This window comes from Solanum pennellii, chromosome 2, assembly GCF_001406875.1.
Source record: "Solanum pennellii chromosome 2, SPENNV200".
Lineage (NCBI taxonomy): Eukaryota > Viridiplantae > Streptophyta > Magnoliopsida > Solanales > Solanaceae > Solanum > Solanum pennellii.
In genome coordinates, this window is record NC_028638.1 from 41,122,900 (window position 1) to 41,141,547 (window position 18,648).

Below are 18,648 nucleotides of genomic sequence, written 5' to 3' on the forward strand. Positions count from 1 at the left end.
ACCAACCCCCCCAAAAAAATTAATTTTATTTTTAAAAAATATTTTCAACTTCAAAATTTTATTTTTTCACCTAACCTCTGCCCACCCCTGCCAGCCCCACCACACCACCCAAAAAAAATTTGTTTCTAAAAAATATTTTTAATTTTATAAATTATTTTCTACTCTAGTAAAAATAAAAAATGTTTCTCAAAAAACATTTTTCATTCATAAATCAAACACTAAAAATCATTCTAGAAAATATTTTCTACTCACCAACCAAACATGAGAAAATAAGTCTAAAATCTACTTGTTTTCCAGGAAAATATTTTCTAGGAAAACATTTTCCATGGAAAACATTTTCCTTCATACCAAACACACCCTAAAGGAAAAAACAAAAGCAAAATTAGTTGAAACGCCAAAAATGTAACTGATAATCACTTGGAGAGGTGTTACTCAAAAAGACAAGTGCACCCAAACATCGTTGTATTAATATCAGGGGAGGCTCAACATAATTCGAGGCCTAAAGCGAAATTTTTATTAGAGGCCTAAAATCTAAATAAACTTTATCTGTATTTATTTATTTTTCTAAATTTCTAGATGTAAATTACTACTTAATATCTTTATATAAATATTTTCTTTCAAATACTTTTATTATTGAGACAATTATTATATTGAATATATTAACATATTCTATAAGTAATAACTTAATAAACTTTAAAGATAAAGAGCTAGAATCATAGACTCCCAATTCAAAAAGTTGATAACTTGGTATACCTACTTTAATATGAAAATTAACAAAGAAATTAAAAAAAAATTGTAATGCACTTTGTTCAACACTTTTCGACTACTGATTCATATTTTTGAGAGTGTATTACTCTAACTATCAAACATTTAAAGAAATAGAATGCAAAAGGAATTAAAAAAGAATAAATAATATGAGAGTTAGCAAAAAGAATGTAAAACTTGACTTCTTCTATTTTAATGAGATTTAAAATACATAATTTTTTCTCTGATTAATATATAATACTTCAAACATGGGTTCACATATCTATATTTAAATATTTTTAAATAAATATAACACGATTATATATGATCTAGAGAGGGGAGCATGGGTTCACGTGAACCCACGACACCCCCTCTAGATACGCCTCTGTTCCTCATATCTTACTTTGTTGATTATACTGACTATGTTGTTACGTTATTTGTGTTTCTTTTGGTGAAACTTTAGACTTTTCAACTAATCTTGAATTGTAAGGAGTTATTTAACTGTTATACTCTAAAGGGGATAAATCAAAAATTATACTATCAAATCAACATAAATGATAATAAATTAACTTATTAAATTAAGATGATGCTACATAAACTGAGACCGAGAATCTCTTTTTTCTCTCTTTGGGAAAGGATATTATAAAAAGGGAAAAAAGACTATTGCTTTCCTTGGCACCCAAGTACTTTTTTGTATCATTTCAATATAGTCTTTGTATGTATCCCACTTTTTAATATGTTTATATGTCCCCACAACACCTGAAATACATATTGGCAAATCCAACTTCTCCTCGTTAAAATACCTCAATGGTAATTAAAAGACAAACACATGCATAATGGAGAAGAGAATCCTATGTGGGGTAACTATAAAATAAAAATGTTACTCATTGAAATTAATGCACACCACTTTTGTCACAAAGAAAAAGCTTGCCTTTTTTTTCTTTCTCTTTTCGAGTTCAGTACTTGTATTAAAGATCGATTATTTTACAGTTGCGTTGCGTAAGAATTAGGACGGCTCCATTTAGAGAAAAATGCTTCCTAACAAAAAAAGAAGATTCATATCCAGCGCTTAAATCTAAAACATCTTATTAAAGAAGTAACATTTTCATTCACTACACTTCATCGCTTAATAAAATTTATCTTTATTCGATTATCGAGCATGACTTAAAAGATTTATTTTTACATGGTATGTTCAAATGGGATTGTTAATGTATTGTCAAATCAATGATCTTTAGGGAATGACTTAACATGCCAAATTTACCTAATTAAAGTGAGTTAGAATAGATACCTTTGTGTGCATGACCAGCTAATTAATTAGTGTATGAAACTTGTCTTCTCCTACTGAAAGGTGCTAATTAATTCAGCTAAAAATAAGGATTAAAGAAAGTATCATAGGGATTAGAGAAGTTTAGCAAAGCAAAATTCATAATCTGCAATAGTACACCTAACTTTGTCAGATTGACTAAAACATTGTTTAATTTAGGTCTTTTGATTTAAAAATGTTAACAGTAGTAATAATTATTGGGAAAATTATGTTGAATAATCAAATTATATAATTTTTGGATTTATATAAATCAGACGAATAATAAAAATTGAGAAATTGTAGTCAGAAAGCACAATTTTTTTAAAATTATAGCTATAGTACCTACGGAATTTTATCACAAAGATCAAAAAGAAAAAAAATTATAATCAACATATAAATCGTATTAGTAGCAAAGACAATTTTATTTAAGAAATTCAAAATATTTAGAATGGCCCTTATTAGTTCTACCATTTTACGATACACATAATATTTAGGCTAAAGAAATTAAAATTGAACCCTTTCGATAAACATAACCTTAGAATAGGTAATTACGAAGAAGTCAATTGTAGAAAATGATACTAAAATTAGACTAGAGTAATAAAATAGAAACTATTTATTCACCAATTAAGGAAAAAACTTATGGGTATTTATATTTAATTAATGTAATTTTTATTATTATATAATTTAATGAATTAAAACACATATTAATTAAAATTAAATAAAATAAATTATAAATTTAAACACATAATATATATATATATATATTAAACTGATATAAACACGTAATACGAATAAGTTTTACCTTTTAATTAAAATGAAGAGTGCTAGTTTAGGATAAGTGTGAATTGTTACCTCGTTGGGAGCACCAAATGCATGCACCCAAAACTATCTCTATTATGCCACTCTTTTAAAATCTCATCTTTAAACACAAAAAAAAGACAAACTCTAATTTGTTCTGCATTTATAGATGAGAGACATAAATGATTGGCCCAAAAAATAGGTTTTAAAAGTTAAACTTCAATAAATTTTATGTTATAAAATAATAAGTAGAAAGAGTTCAAGAGAACAACTTTTGGTCTCTAACATTTTAAGTTATTTCAAAATTTATCAAATATTTTTAAAATTAAAAAGTATTTTAAAAATAGACTTAATTAACTTTTAAGACAATCCAGATAGAATTTTTAGTGAGCATTTTAAACATAAAGTTTAGATACTGACATCAAAAGATGTGATTCAGTAATTAGATTTAAATTTCTCTTAGTTAAAAGTCTTGTTTTAAGCATTGGGTGTATAGAAATTCTTGATTGGAGTGTCATTTTCTGAAGTCCTATTTGACATGAATTTAAATTAATTGGGCTAACATCAGATAAAAAATAAAAACAAATAAACAATTATACACTTATTGAATTCTTCTATATCAATTTACTCGCACAATTAATATTAAATAAGTTATGAAGAAATGTATATATTTTTTTTTTAAAAAAATATTTCAATATGTCAAGCCATCTTTCTTTTAATCTGTCTCTGAAAAAATCACTTCTTTTTATAATTTAAAAAGATTAACTTTTTTAAAAAAAAATTGAATTTCATTATGTATATAAATAACTTATCCCAATCACAGTATAAATTATCTCAAACATAACAGCTAAACAAGACATAAAATTTTTGTCTCATTACTATTGTCTTATTTCGTCACTACAACTCTTTAATAATTAATTTATAACCATACAAATAACCCTACCTAAATTAAAACAAAGAAAATAAAAGATAAAAAACTTAATACATAAATAATTAATTTATACATTATTAATTTTAATACGTAGGTAACTCTAATCAATCATCTCGAACAACCTCTAATTGAATGATGAACTTTGACTAACCTAAATGAAGACCTAAAAAGTAGTTTAATTCATCTGAATTTCATAAACAAGTAAGAGCAGTTTATTTGATCAATCATTATCTGTTTTGGTGTAGGGACACTGATTTATTAGCCAATAAATGAAGAAAAATATAGGGATAAATGTACAAATATCGACCTAATTATAATCGAAATTCTAAAGACATATTTAATTTTATCTAGGATCTTATTACTTCTGAATACATTTTCATATTTTGTGCTGATATTGCTTCTTCAACCATTCAAATTAGTTATGTTTGTACACACAATGTGTGTAAATATTTTTTAAAAAAAATTTTTCTTTAAAAAGATATTTTATTTTTACAAAAAAAAAGAAATTTTTTTTATTCTTTTTTAAAAAATTAAAAATTTTTATTTTCTTGATCTTGTATTTAAAATAAGTTAATTTTGAATTGATATCATGATAAGTGAAGAAAATCAAATAAAACATTAATACGCTAAAATTAGGACATTTTTAAATTAATTTTTTTAAATACACATAATTTTTAAAATATGTGTACTAACTAATTATAAAATTACCAATCAAAAAATGTCATGTGTCCAATTTATGCACCCATAATTTGTCTTCAAGAGAGTGTGCACAGTCTCTATGTCATGTTAGCATTTGTGGTGTATTTATTCTATATCAAATTAGCTTAGAGGAGCTAATGGGACCTTAGTTAAGTACGGGTGTGTCTCTAACATTTAGATCACAGTTTAAGAGGTACTTGTGTCTTATCCAAAGATATATATTAATTACTTCCTCCGTCCGTTTTTAGTTATTATGTTACATTTTTCAAAAGTCAAATTGACTAATTTTTAAAGTTAAATTAGATTACGTTAATTCGATATTTTAAGCAAAAATAAATAAATTTCAAGAACTATACGAAAAGCATTATAAGACCATCTCCAACCCATCTCTATTTTACTCTCCATTATCTATATTTGGAGAGTAAAATAGAGAATAAACACTCCAACCATTCTCTATTTAACTCTCTATTCTTCAATTATAGAGAAGTGAATAGTAGTTCTCCAAATTTGGAGAACTACTATTCACCTCTCTGTTTTACTTTTTGATTATTATAGGGATAATGCACAAGTAACCCCTCAACTTATACCCGAAATCTCAGAGACACACTTATACTATATTAAGGTTCTATTACCCCTGAACTTATTTTATTAATAATTTTCTACCCTTTTTCGGCCTACGTGGCACTATCTTGTGGGCCCAACGCTGGTTGATTTTTTCTTCAAGTTAGTGCCACGTAGACCGAAAAGGGGTAGAAAAGTACTTATAAAATAAGTTCATGGGGGTAATAGGACCTTAGTATAATATAAGTGTGTCTTTGAGATTTCGGACATAGGTTGAGGGGGTACTTGTGCATTTTCCCATATTATAATATTATTTCTATTGTGTTTACTAATTTAATCTCTATCATTTGTAACTATTTTCTAATGCAATATAACAATTAACAAGTTACTACTTCACCAAATTAATCATTTTTAATTTTATTTTTTAAAAGAAATTGTCACTTTAAATATGTAACTTAAAGTTATTTGAATAATATTATTAATTAAGTCTTTAATATTTATAATTATTTTCTAAGTAATATAATATCTAAAACATATTATTGATTTTTAAACTTTTTGGTCATTTTAAATATGTAATTTAGATTATAATTTTTTTTCATTATGAAGTATGCACAAAATTTACATGATAATTCAAATAATCTATTTTTTTATGTTATTGTGATAAATTATTAAACTACACTTTTTAAATAGCATGAAAACATTTGATTCAATGGTTCAAATGGAATATGGGAAGTAAATTAGTACACGGAATAATTGGATACAAGATGAAATTGTTAATCTATACAAAAAAAATTTAGCTACACATAAAAATAAGGACAAAAATGCTCATTTTAACTCCATAATACATAAATAGAATATTTATGAAAGTAACGTAATAGTCTTGAAAGTTGAGTATTTATGTGAGATTTAAAATAAATTTCATGTAATACAATATTTATGATGCAATTATATTTCATCAATGCTTTCACTTTTATTTAAATTGTTCGTTAATATGCATTGTATATAATATTTATCGCAATTTACGTTATTTAGAATAAAATATAATTTTATATTAAATGAAGAATTTGAAAAAAAATAAAATTTTATATTACATAAAGATTATAGAGGGATTATTCTCAAAAAGAAGAAATGTTTTATATTATGAAATAAGAAAATAAGAATGAAATAGAAATAATAATATACTATTGAGGAAAGAGAAAAATATTTCCTTTTTTAGAGAGTAAAATGGAAAATTCGTTTGGAGTTGATTGTCTGAAAAAATAGAAAATTCTATATTTAGATAATAAAATAGAGTATAGAATTAGAGATACCTAAATTACAATATTTTACATATTAATATGATTAAAAAATGTATGATAAAATATTTTTAAAAATTATAACAATTAACAATGTACAGATATAGTAACACATCTACTCAAATATGTAAACTATATTACTAATTTAGTAAACATACAAGGATTAAGATTCCTATTGATTGGCTAACATAATTAAGTTTGATTTTCAAGTACACACACAAAAATAAACATCAATTATTGGACCTCATCTTTCCTTCTCATCCATTAAATTAGTCCAACGAATTTAATTATTTTTTGTTGCCATTTATGTAACCTTATTTAACTCGACATACAATATTAAAGCTTTTTAAATTTATGGCAGGAATATTAATAGTTTGTTCGGTTATGTTTTTTTCTAAAAAAGAAATGGTGAGAAATAGTACTATATATTTGATCAAAATATTTAAAAAGTAACAATTAATGTTTGATTAAGTTTTTTCAAAGTTTGATTAACATAGGCAAACTAAATGATTATATGTACCTGACACTAGTTATATATCGTTTATACACTAATTTTATAAAATAATAAAAATTAAAAATCATATATTTTTAATAAGAACGAAAAATAAATAAGAACAGAGGGGGTAATACATTTTGAAATTGAAGAGGAATCCAAGGGAAAAGTATAATGGGACGTTGAAGGAATCCTATGGAATAATTAGTTGCCTACTCCATTGTTAGTCAGGTGTGAACACTGAACACAATAACACGTTTCCCAATGTTCTAAAAAAGTAAAACAATTCAACTCGTTGGCGAAACTTTTTTGCGCTTAATTTTCTTAAATAGTCACTCATGTTTGAAAAATTGCCTAAGAATATAATTTATGTTTGTTTTAGGATTATAATATCACTCAATTTTATCTATTTTTTCTCAAAATATATATAATACAAAAAAATATATTAACTCTCTCCTACTAGAATATCGTGTCACATTTTTTAGTTTATTAATAATAATTTTTCTAATAAGAATTTAGTCTTGCCATAGAGGAAAAAATTAAACTAGTTCCTTAAAACTGCTGAAAAAGACAATAAATTTAGTTGGATAATTAGAGATAAAATAGGTATTATGAACATTAATTTTTCCACAAACTCTAAACATTTGTTGCTTGTTCACGGCAAAAAATCAAACTTTTCTTGTTCATAATAATAAAAAAGATTTTACACAAACTATAAACATTTGTTCAAAGCTTAGGCAGATTCAAATAAAGGAATATCTGATTCAAAAATAAGCAAGCAAAAGCCCCTAAATTTTAAGAAATTTACTTAATTATCATGTGAAATATTCAAATTATTTCACAATTTATACTTCAAAAATAAAAGAATCAAAAGAAAACTTGAATTTTAGCTCGTGGCTATTTCTTTGGTTGACATCAAGGGTATACAACCACCTAGGAGACAATTCCTTATGAAAATTCGTTAATTTATTCCTTGAAGAACCGGAGGAAGCCACATATTTTTTTTTGAAGAATCGGAGGAACTCGTATATAGTTCCTTATTCTTTATTTTTTTTTGTTGAATATAATATATGGGTTGTTCAGAAAAAACTTAAAAACTTTTAATAATAAAAAAATGAATAATGTGACATGACATCCTAGTAGGAGAGAGATAATGTATTTTTTGTGTCAAATATATTTTGAGGAAAATAGGTAAAATTGGGTGATATAGTAGTCCTAAAACAAACATAAATTATATTTCTAGGTAATTTCTAAAACATGACTAATTATCTAGGGATATTACTCCTTAATTTGTGAGTCGTTTCAAATAAATAATACTCTATGTTATATATTTTAAAATATTTTAAAATTTTGGAATTGGACAACTGCGCGGAGGTGTAATTTTTTGGGGTCCACTTTTTAACATTAAGATTATATGTTTTTTTTTCAAAAAATAAAATAATTTAACTGTATCAACTAAAAAAATACAATTTCAATTATTTATAAATAGAGAATAATTTGGGAGGAAACAAAGGTAAAGTAAAAGAGTCAAATACTATATTTTTTTGCGTGTTGAGTCATTAAAATAACTTAAATGGATATCTTTTTTATTCCTTAAAAAATTGTTTAAAATTTAATGAAAACTCAACTAAATATGTTTGAGATGACTTTTGAATTATGAAATAAAATTAAGCGGTTTTCTAACAAAATCACCCTTAGTTAAGAGGTAATATCTCATTAAAGTCACCAGACTCATCCCTGTGATTAATATCAAAATATTAATGTTACAATTTTAATTTTTAACATATTCAAATGTTTAATTATTACTCCTATTATTGAAATAATTTTCTTGCAACACTATGAATTTGGACTTTTGTCCGACTACACGCCATTGCTGATTGTTTTTTTTTTTTTTTTGAAAATAAACGATTCCTTCATGTGTATCTTACAGAATGTAGGCAGCAAGTTGAAACAATTCCTTCTCCTGGAACATTGATGATTATGTATTCAGTTAACAGTATGAGAAGCCAAATACTCGTAAAGAAACGAAGACAAAGACGATGACGGATCCACAAATGTACTCCCAGTTCCATTTTGCTAGTATACAAATACAAAAAGAAAGGAATATTGCAGTGTATCAACAAGGATACAATAATGTATGAACACACAAAACCCAGCATGGAAGGTGAACCATACACATGTATATGTATGTCGCACTGTTCCATGTCCAAAGAGACTCAACCCAGTTCCAAAAGTCACCAACTCTTGCATTCTCAAGACCTACTAAAGCTCCTTTCCACAAATAATAAGCTACAGGAGGAAAAACCAGAAATATTAACACTACATTGCACGCTGCCCTAATAAATGACTTCAACGTTTTAGCTTTAGCATCGAGCATCAAGGGTCTAGTCATTAAACACATAGGGACCAGCATGAGTGCGCCGAGTTCTGCAGTTGCAAAGTTTATGACTGACATTATGCAAAGTCCAGTACAGGCAGCAGCAATTGTGACTGATTTCAAAAGAGTCCATTCCATTCCTTGAGTTCGGTTCATGTGTAGAAGAGAAAAGGAGGAACCCAGAATAGCTTGCAAGATTAAGAGGGTGAATGCTGAAAGGATAATCCAGCTTAAGAGGTTAGTTAGAGGTGATGAATCTTGTACTAGAGACAGAAAATGTGGAAGTAATGTTACAACGGCACCCCAAAAGTGGACAATAAACACGGTCTTCGCTGCATGAAGCCATCTCCAGGATCGAAATGAGATGGCTGGTATATCAGAAGAAGCTGGAGAAGATGCAACCTTAGTTCCCATCCCAGAAATCCTTCTGGTAGAATCAGTGAAAAGAGAAGCCGCGACCATTGGAAGAGGAGCAACAAGCAAGGCAAATGGTATCATGTAGACTCCAACTGACACAAATTTATTCGGAGATGTCAAAAGATAAAGAAAAAATGACTGGTGAAACTTCTCAAGCAGGTTATTTACAGAACGGATCACTCCTTCAACCAATCTGCAACAAGACAAGAAATTTTGAAAGACAAATTAGATGAGCTATTAATACAATATATGGATTGGGGGGGGGGGGTTTTCNGGGGGGGGGATTTCCAATTATTAGCAAACAAAAAACCACTTCTAGCGTTCCAAATTGGCCCTCCCTTTTCTGTTCAGGGGATGCCCTAAAATGACCATCCCTCTCTAGTTATAGCATTCCTTATCCCATTTTGTCCTTCTATTTTTACTTTATTAGTCAACTTTTGTCCTTCCAAAAGAGTTTAAATAAACCCAGAAAAAGTAAGGTTTATCCACAGAAAGTAAGATAACATTGAACATTTTGTGAGGGTTAAACGTTAAAATTGGTAAGAAGTGAAGAACACGCTTCTTCAGAGTGATGCAAACATAAAATATTTACAGTATTTGTTATAATTAAGTTGAAATTAATGTTACTAACTCAATAAACCTCCAACATACGAAAATGACAATATTTATTCCAACTCCTCAAAGAACACCTTACATATGATTTCAAAAAGCTGTCAAAAGATGACATCAATCACAGCTGAGTTTTCATTTTCAATTAATTAACCATAAAAGAATTAATTTGCCACACTCAATTTCATATAAGATTGCAATCTAAAAAAAAGTTGTGGGGTAGGGGGGGGGGGAGAGAGAAGAAGAGAAGCCCTGAAACTCAAAGTAGCAGCAGAAAAGGACTTGCACATTGGATGAAAAAGAAAGTCAAAAATTTGAAGGAAAAAATAAGTAAATTGAAAGAAGTAGAGGAACATGAGTGGTAAAAGAATAAATGTCACAAACACAAGATGAATAAGAGGACAACAAAGATAATGTGAGAGATGAATCCTAGTACTCAAATAGAAAAATGTCATTTCCCCCCTTTAGTTTTTAATCTTTTAAACTGAGATTTGAAGAATCCACCTTTTCTTGTTTAGAATGGTAATTCGGATCATTATGGACTAAATGCATACTTCTCTTAAAGCAAAACGGATTCACCCATTTAGCAATAATCCTGCGGTTTGCATGCTTTTTGTCACTAGGAGGTAGCTTATAATAACACTGGGGGAGAGAAGGGAATTGAGTACTGACCTGCCACCTTGCAAAAGTAACTCGTTTGGTCGGTTTTTGTAGTTTGCTACACGTTTTGCTGAGATCTCCATAGTAATGGAATCAACTTGATAATCTCGAAAAACACCATGAGGACCTGTGGGAACACCCAGTGCCTAAAATAAAGTGACAGTTGCAACATATGATCAGAAATCCAACAGAGTAACTTACATAACGTTCAGATGTACAAAGACAAATTTTTCTAATTTTGAAATGTTTTTTGTGACTAAAACTTGTAGCCTCCATCAACTGGAAGGACACACAATTCTGTTTTCTGGAGGGTTTGGGGGGATGGGATGTTTTGAAAGCATGTACCAGTAAAAGTGTTACCTCTTAGGTGTTAACAAAGAAGTGTCGTTTTGAAGTATATACCTGATTATATAATGAGCTCGCAAGTGTAGCAGAGCCTTCAATATATTCTGCAACAGAAATACCAAAGTTCCATTGGGGATTCAAACTTCTAGCCACTGTGCCTAGTTTGTGAAACAGTTCAGCCAGACTTCTCAACCACCAAGAGTCCAACAAAGACCCTAATTTCTCAACCTTCACCCTTAATCGTTGCCCATTTACAGCCAAATAGTTCACAACATTGATCAGATCGAGGTTTGGCATCTGTCCATTGGATGCTTCAGCATATAAATTGAGAACATCTCTCTCTGCTTTCTCGCTGCCATCTGTAACCTTTATGACAAGGGCAGCCGCCATTGTGCCAGCACGTAGAAAATCATTCGGTCTCTTTCTTCCTGTTGTTGGACTTGCATTTGATTCAAATAGACTTCTTCCAGAACCATCAAATGATGGTGTGTGATACTCTCTTAGCCACGCAGCAACTGCGGCATATTCCCCGTGCTGTGAATCCGCAGCAAGCCATATGATATCTTTAGCTAGCCACGTCACTCGAGTGAGCAGGGAGAAAATTGAGTATGCAATACCTAGTGATAAAGCCTCGCCCATGCTGGTCTTAACGGAATTATAAGGGGTCACCAATACAATAGCCTCCTTCCCATCACCACGTGGAGCTCTTATAAATCCAACTGTATTGATACCATATGATGAACAAGTATAATTCTCCTGAGCTATTCCTTGATCAGGACTGGAGAAAAAATGCAGGGGGTTAAACTTATTCACTTGAGGTAGGAACCTGTGAAAATTAACTTCACCGCCCAAATCCGTTATATGCTGCGCTACCAAATCTTGGATTCCTCTACATCCATGAAACAAAGGAATGATTTAGATATACATGTAGATATAGAGTAGAATTAGGACAAATAATGACTTACAAAGGTACTACTGATCTCAAATAAACTCTTCCTACTCCCCCTTAGACACCTCAATGTATGTACAGTGGTTTATGTTGGTGAAAAGCTTCCCTATAAAGTTATTGTCTGAAGATTCTGTTTGCTCCATTATCAAATAAGGAGAAGAAGACGTAAGAAACGAGGGTGTAAACAGTCAGAACCTTAATTGCACAATGCTATTTAGGGCACAAAAATACGTAAAGGAAACCACGTAGACTCTTTGCTATATCTAGCTTTCCCCGCCAAAATAGTACAAATAGAAAAGGAAGTTCCTTATCATGTGATCATCTTGAAAGAGTACTCCTACATGAGATGATGAAAGTGTACACTCCTCACCAAATTAAGGACATCATAGTTTTATTAGAAAATCTCGTCAGCAAGTAAAGAATCTTCAATTATCATTTGTCAACTAGTTTCTTCTAAGGATATCAGCTACATTAGAAGAAAGCAACATGAACACATGAAGGAAAGACATTTGGCATAAATAATGTTGAGACAAGTACATACATGCTTGAGCTATCAGTTTTGAAATCAAAGCTAACGACCTTGTTCACAAACATTCTAGCCCGTGAAACATCATCATTCGACAGCATGGGACTAGCAGAACCTGCAAAATGACGGTCCAAACCAAGGTTAAGGGGGAGAATTTTTATAGCAGTAATCACTAGAGTTGGACATTCATAGAAAGGACAAGGAAATTTTACAAGGTAAGCATAAAACTAGCTTTCTATCAATCAATCAATCAACTACAAATCAATCCTACATTAGTTGTTCGGCTATGCAATCCTTTATAGTCGCTCTACTCTATTCAACCCTATTCATTCTAAAACTGAATAATTGAACTTTATTCCAACTCATATTACAAAAACTCAATCCCATAACAACAAGCTACAGTATACATTTTTCATGATCTAACATTAGTGGATTTTGAGATTCTGAAGAGACAACTTGTGCTTTCACTGCATAAAAATGAGGAATAGCAAGATAACTAACCAGGCATGAGGGCATTTTCGGAAATGTAAGTGTTCTTAGCGAGAATAGGCAAAAGCAATAGAGCAAAAATCCCAGCTGCGCAGCAAGCCACACTGAATACATACCAAAATGCAAGATTAATCAGTGAATAACTTAAAACCTTTAAACCTTTCATTCATATGCTTAATTTACTACTTCAAAAAAAAATGTGTATGAAGTTTAGATACAGAAAGAGTAAGTGAGTAAACCTAACGATGAAACTATGGGAGATAAGGAAGAGGCCAAGGCGGATGATTGGTCGAGGCTTCGCCTTCGCTGGCTCAGCATCCGCCATCGTCTCCATCGGCGTCGATAATTTCTCCTTTCTCTCTCCTCGAAATCGGATCTACTCTACACTCTTTGCTCTCTTCATTGATTCATAATTTGTCTTCAAACGGCGTCGGATGGATTGAACTGTTGACTTGGGATCGGCTGGTTTTAATCGGGTTGTCGGGTCAATCAACTTAGCTATTTACCCATTTCTTTCTCCCCATGGACTCGAACCGCCTCTCGGGTTTCATAGGAGAGCTTTCACGTACAATCACTTAAAAATAGCTTAATTAATCTTTATAACTATAGTTTGATAATTACAACTCGTAGCTACATGTTATATGAAGGAGAGAGGGGAGCGAGACTGAGAGGGGAGAGAGGGGGAAAAGAGTGGGAGAAAAGTGATTTGTTTATGTATATCAGTTAGATAATTGTACATCATACATATGTATTTGTATATATGACAAACGAGATTGGGAGAGAGGAGAGAGGTGAGCGAGATTGGGAGAGGGAGGAGAGAGGCGAGTGAGAGAGTTCAGAGAGTAGAATAGAGGTGAATTCTACATATATAGGCTAAATAATTGTATATTATATATATTTGTACATTCGAGCGAATTATTCATATACAAACGTGACTAATTATGCAAACTCGAAGTCAGCCCACATAATTAATGTATAATGTTAGTCGCAAGTGATAAATATAACAAATTATAGCTTTTTTATAAGAAATTCAAATGAGTACAATTTGGGCCAGAAATTCTACTTGATTTAAAAACAGTATAAAATTCTTTTATTCGTCAATTTTTATTTATTAAACAATATTTTTCTTTTAAATAAGAGTTTAGGTTTATGTTTATTAAATCTAAGAAGATTATTTATTTTGTTAAACTATTCAAATGTTTGACATGATCCGTAAGCAAATTTAACTCTTAGTAAAAAATTTAGATATTTATGTTGTTTATCACTAAATACATTTTAAATTTGTATTTAAAATATAAAGGAATTAGATATTTTATTTAGTTTTATCTAATCCGTTCAACTCGTTTAACATTTAAATTCTCCCGTTTCTTTATCGCTACTTATTTAAATGGTCAAATGTCTAAAATATTGATGACAACACATGAATCAAATCCATGTAATTTATTGCATTATAAGTAGAAATGTAGAGTGATTGCTCTCTTCTTTTTATACCGCAACGATTTATTCGAATTTATTTTTCCATCATTTAGATTCTGAACTCCTTTAAATTAATATTCATAGTTCAATTTGTATTTGTTTTGATCTACCTTAAAATCAAACTAATTATACTAATTTGTTGGAATGTATCTATCAATTAAATACACAATGTCTCATATAATGGCCCATGTCTATCAGAAAACAAGCAGATTGATAAACCTATTATCTTATCAAAACATCTATACCTGAAATATTTAATGACAATTATTTATCTTTCATTGATAAAATCACAATCTTACATCTACATATATTTTTCAAATCTTTCTTTAAAATTATACATATTTCTAATATAAAAATATTATTTTCTGCTATTCAATTCGTAGATAACGATGATGTAATTTCCTATTAATGGAAATGATAATGATGTTGATTGATATAAGCATGTATCCTTGATTGCAGGCATTGTGGTACACACTGTCTCTTCTCTTTTCCAACGCGTGATAGGGCAGGGCATGCACCATGTCTTTACATTTACTAATGAATCATCAAATGCTAAATTAAAATTTTAATCTCTTTCGTATAGAGAAAATATATTTTTTAATAGTAACTATCTTCTACCTTTGATCTTAATTTTGAGTTATTAAACGAGTAAAAGAGGTGAGAGTTCTTAGAAAGGATAACAGAAAAGAAGAATATGTAGAAATGGAGTCAAAATTAAATATTTTAATTATGTAAGCTTCTTATATTGATATTTTTAAAGTTGTAATTTTTCATCTATCATTTGTTGCAATTTTAATAAATTTTATGTGCCAGGGTAAAAATATTGGGTTCAAAAAAATTTAACGCTATAATATTAAAAAGGGAAAAGGGTCTGATATACCCCTTAACTTTGTCATTTGGAGCTGACATACCCCTTGTTATAAAAGTGACTCATATATGCCCTTACTGTTATACAAACGGCTCATATATACCCCTGCCGTTACAAAATGACCCACATATACCCTTCATTTGACCAGAGTTAAAAAAAAAGTTTTAAATTTATATTTATTACTTCTAATTTTTAAAAAAAAAATTATTTAGGGGTATACATGATTCTTCTATCAAAGTTGAAGGTATATTTTAATTTTTTTCATACATAAACTATTTTTTGACTTCTTTTATTATAATTATTTGAGTTTCTTATTCTTATTTTTTTTTCTTTCTTTCCTTAGTTTAAAGAGAAAAAAAATTAAACTATTTTTTTGTGTGTATTGTAATTCAATTTCGTATTCGAAGAAAAATTTTGGTCATCTACAATAAGTTTTACAATAATATTAGTGAAATATAAATAAATTTGATTATCAAAATAATAATTATAAATTAGTCATTGAAACAAAAAAAAAAAATCAAAAAAAATATGTTTGACGAGGATTAAATTTACTCATATAGGATTATATTTTTTAGAAAAAATAATAAAAATTTAGATTAAAATTATATATTTTTTCATTTCCGTTAGAGGAAAAGGGTATATGTGAGCCATTTATTTACAAGTAAGGGTATATATGAGCCACTTTCATAACCAGGGGTATATCAGCTTTAAATGACAAAGTTGAGGGGTATATCAAACCCTTTTCCCTATTAAAAATCCATCTTTGAATATGCAGAAATGATACAAACTTAACATAACATATTTAAGTGAAACAATTAATAATGCGTATGATAATTTATCAATATATATTTACAGGCAAGAAATCAAAAGTTCACATATCAATCAATTGAATATTTAATTTACTGAATTTGATATCATAAAAACTAATATCTTAATTTATAAATAATTGAAAAAAAAAAAACTAACAAATTGTAGTTTTATTTTAGGCATAATAAATAAATATGATTTTTAATTTGACCTCATTTCACATTTATATATTTAAACTTTGGGTGTGTACAAATAGACACTTAAACTTATATAAAATTAAACAAACAAACACATACGGATGTCATATTTTACAATTTGCATCCTGCATGATGTTCTGCGTGTATTATGTCACGTACTCATAGGACTCATGTGTCTACTTGCATTATTCAACTTTATACAAAATTAAGTAGACACTTATCCACACACAAAGTTTGAAAGTGTTGAAATCATATTATATATTATGTCTTTATTTTTTATATTTGTAATTAATGTGTCCTCCCATCATGTACACTTGATTTTCTGTTTCGATTAAGCACATAAAAGATAAAAGGACAATAAAAATACTTGAATTCAAGACTTGTACTCTATTTTATTTTTATTTGTCCATTATTTGATAAATAATATTTTTAATTTTATTTGTCATTTTTAATGTATCAAGAAAATATAATTATCTTTTTTATGTTTTATCTTTAGCATTAGTTGTTTATTTTCAAATAATTTCTAAAAAATTAATCCTACTAATTACTAAACGTCAATTAATTGAGATAGTGTGGTAAATAACCATTCACTAGACTAATTATTATTCTTTAATAAATTTGTAAAATTAAAATTTAACAAGTAAATAAAGACGTTATAACAAAAAATAAAGTGAATTAAAGGACTATATTCTCCAATGTAATGTTTAATCGTGCCATAATCTCATTTTATTAGGTGACCAAAAAAGAAAGGAAACTATATAAATAGAGTAATTGTCTTGAGGTCATGATGGATAAGAAGACATTAAGGTAAATATTCAATAATTATTCCACAATGATGCACAAATTTAGGCGTGCTGCCTAATCGTTGACCTATGTTCTTATATAATCAATTACTTTGGTTATAACTTCTCCCTCCGTTTCATTTTATCTGATATAATTTTACTTGACATAAAATTTTGATAGAGAAAAAAAGACTTTTAAAATTTATAGTTTATTAGAAATTTGTATGGTTATAAATTATTTTATTTAGAATAAAATTGACATTTTAAAGGTAAATTATTAGTTAATATAGAAATGTATTATTTTTTAGGCTGACCAAATAGAAAAGTAAGTCATATGAATTTGAGAATTTTTTTTTTTTTTTTGTTATTGGACAGGATTTGTAAGTTAATCTCACTTTGGTATAATAGTTCATAAAATAAAAAGGTAATTTGCTTTAGGTGAAGTGTGTGTAACATTTTAATTTAGGTAAAGTGTGTGCAACATTTTAATTTAATCGTTCTTAAGTCACACTAAAAAGATAAATCATACTACGTAAATTTTGTTTAATAAATTTATATAATTCTTCATTTGAAAGATTATCTGCTCAATTAACTCGCTTATCCTTCTGATCTGTTTTTTACTTGTCATTTGCGTAAACTACAAAAGTTATGTATAGGATTAGTGTTACCCCCCCCCCACCACCACACACACAAAAATAAAAAAAATAAAAAAAGGTTATGTATAGGATTAACTTGCCCTAAATAGAGATTAGTTTAATGGATGACCCTTTAATGACCGGAGAATATTGATCGGCGGTGCACATGCGGTGGTTCTAGTAAGTCACATGCGTTGCATGTGAAGCCTCCGCAATAGTAGTTAATGTGTTTGAGTTTCAACTAATTAATTATTTATGGCGCCGCTAATCCTGTAATTACAAATTTACACTAACCTAATACAACCAAATTATGTAATTATTTTAATACTCTAGTATAATTAAAGTAAAAATATATATTAATCATATGTATAACAAGAATAATGTATTTATTGATTTGACACATATGACGAACACAGATAAATTTTCTTATTATGTATAACTTTTAAAAAATCTATTTAATTACAGCTGGCATGTGATTTTGTTCAATTTTGTGTGATGATTAGTCTAATCATGAAGATATTTTCTCCAAATTTCACTGAATGCCGGCATGGTTGAGATTGTTGTTGATGTGAAACACAACCATCCAAGTAGTAATAATTGATCCGTGGTCCCATTTCGACTAATACCCAGATGCACCTGTTGTAGACGGTATCAAAATGTAGACAGCAACCGCCCCTTAGCCCGGTG

General features: G+C 28.9%; 1 protein-coding gene across 1 annotated transcript; it reads right to left on the reverse strand.

Annotated features, from left to right (window-relative positions):
- Positions 1–8,835: 8,835 nt before the first annotated feature.
- Positions 8,836–13,686, reverse strand: LOC107011648 (glycosylphosphatidylinositol anchor attachment 1 protein). Its single transcript, XM_015211232.2, has 6 exons — positions 13,436–13,686; positions 13,209–13,300; positions 12,723–12,822; positions 11,290–12,121; positions 10,900–11,033; positions 8,836–9,811 (listed from the first exon to the last, which is right to left on the reverse strand). Exons 1-6 carry the CDS (start codon positions 13,528–13,530, stop codon positions 8,941–8,943), a joined length of 2,124 nt encoding a protein of 707 aa, XP_015066718.1. The 5' UTR covers positions 13,531–13,686; the 3' UTR covers positions 8,836–8,940.
- Between the last annotated feature and the right edge of the window lie 4,962 nt (positions 13,687–18,648).

Coding starts and splice junctions, on each gene's coding strand:
- LOC107011648 (XM_015211232.2), bottom strand. CDS start 13,530: ATGGAGACGATGGCGGATGCTGAGCCAGCGAAGGCGAAGCCTCGACCA. Junction 12,122..12,722: donor AAAACTGATAGCTCAAGCAT/GTATGTACTTGT, acceptor TCATGGATGTAG/AGGAATCCAAGATTTGGTAG. Junction 11,034..11,289: donor CGAGCTCATTATATAATCAG/GTATATACTTCA, acceptor ACTTTATTTTAG/GCACTGGGTGTTCCCACAGG.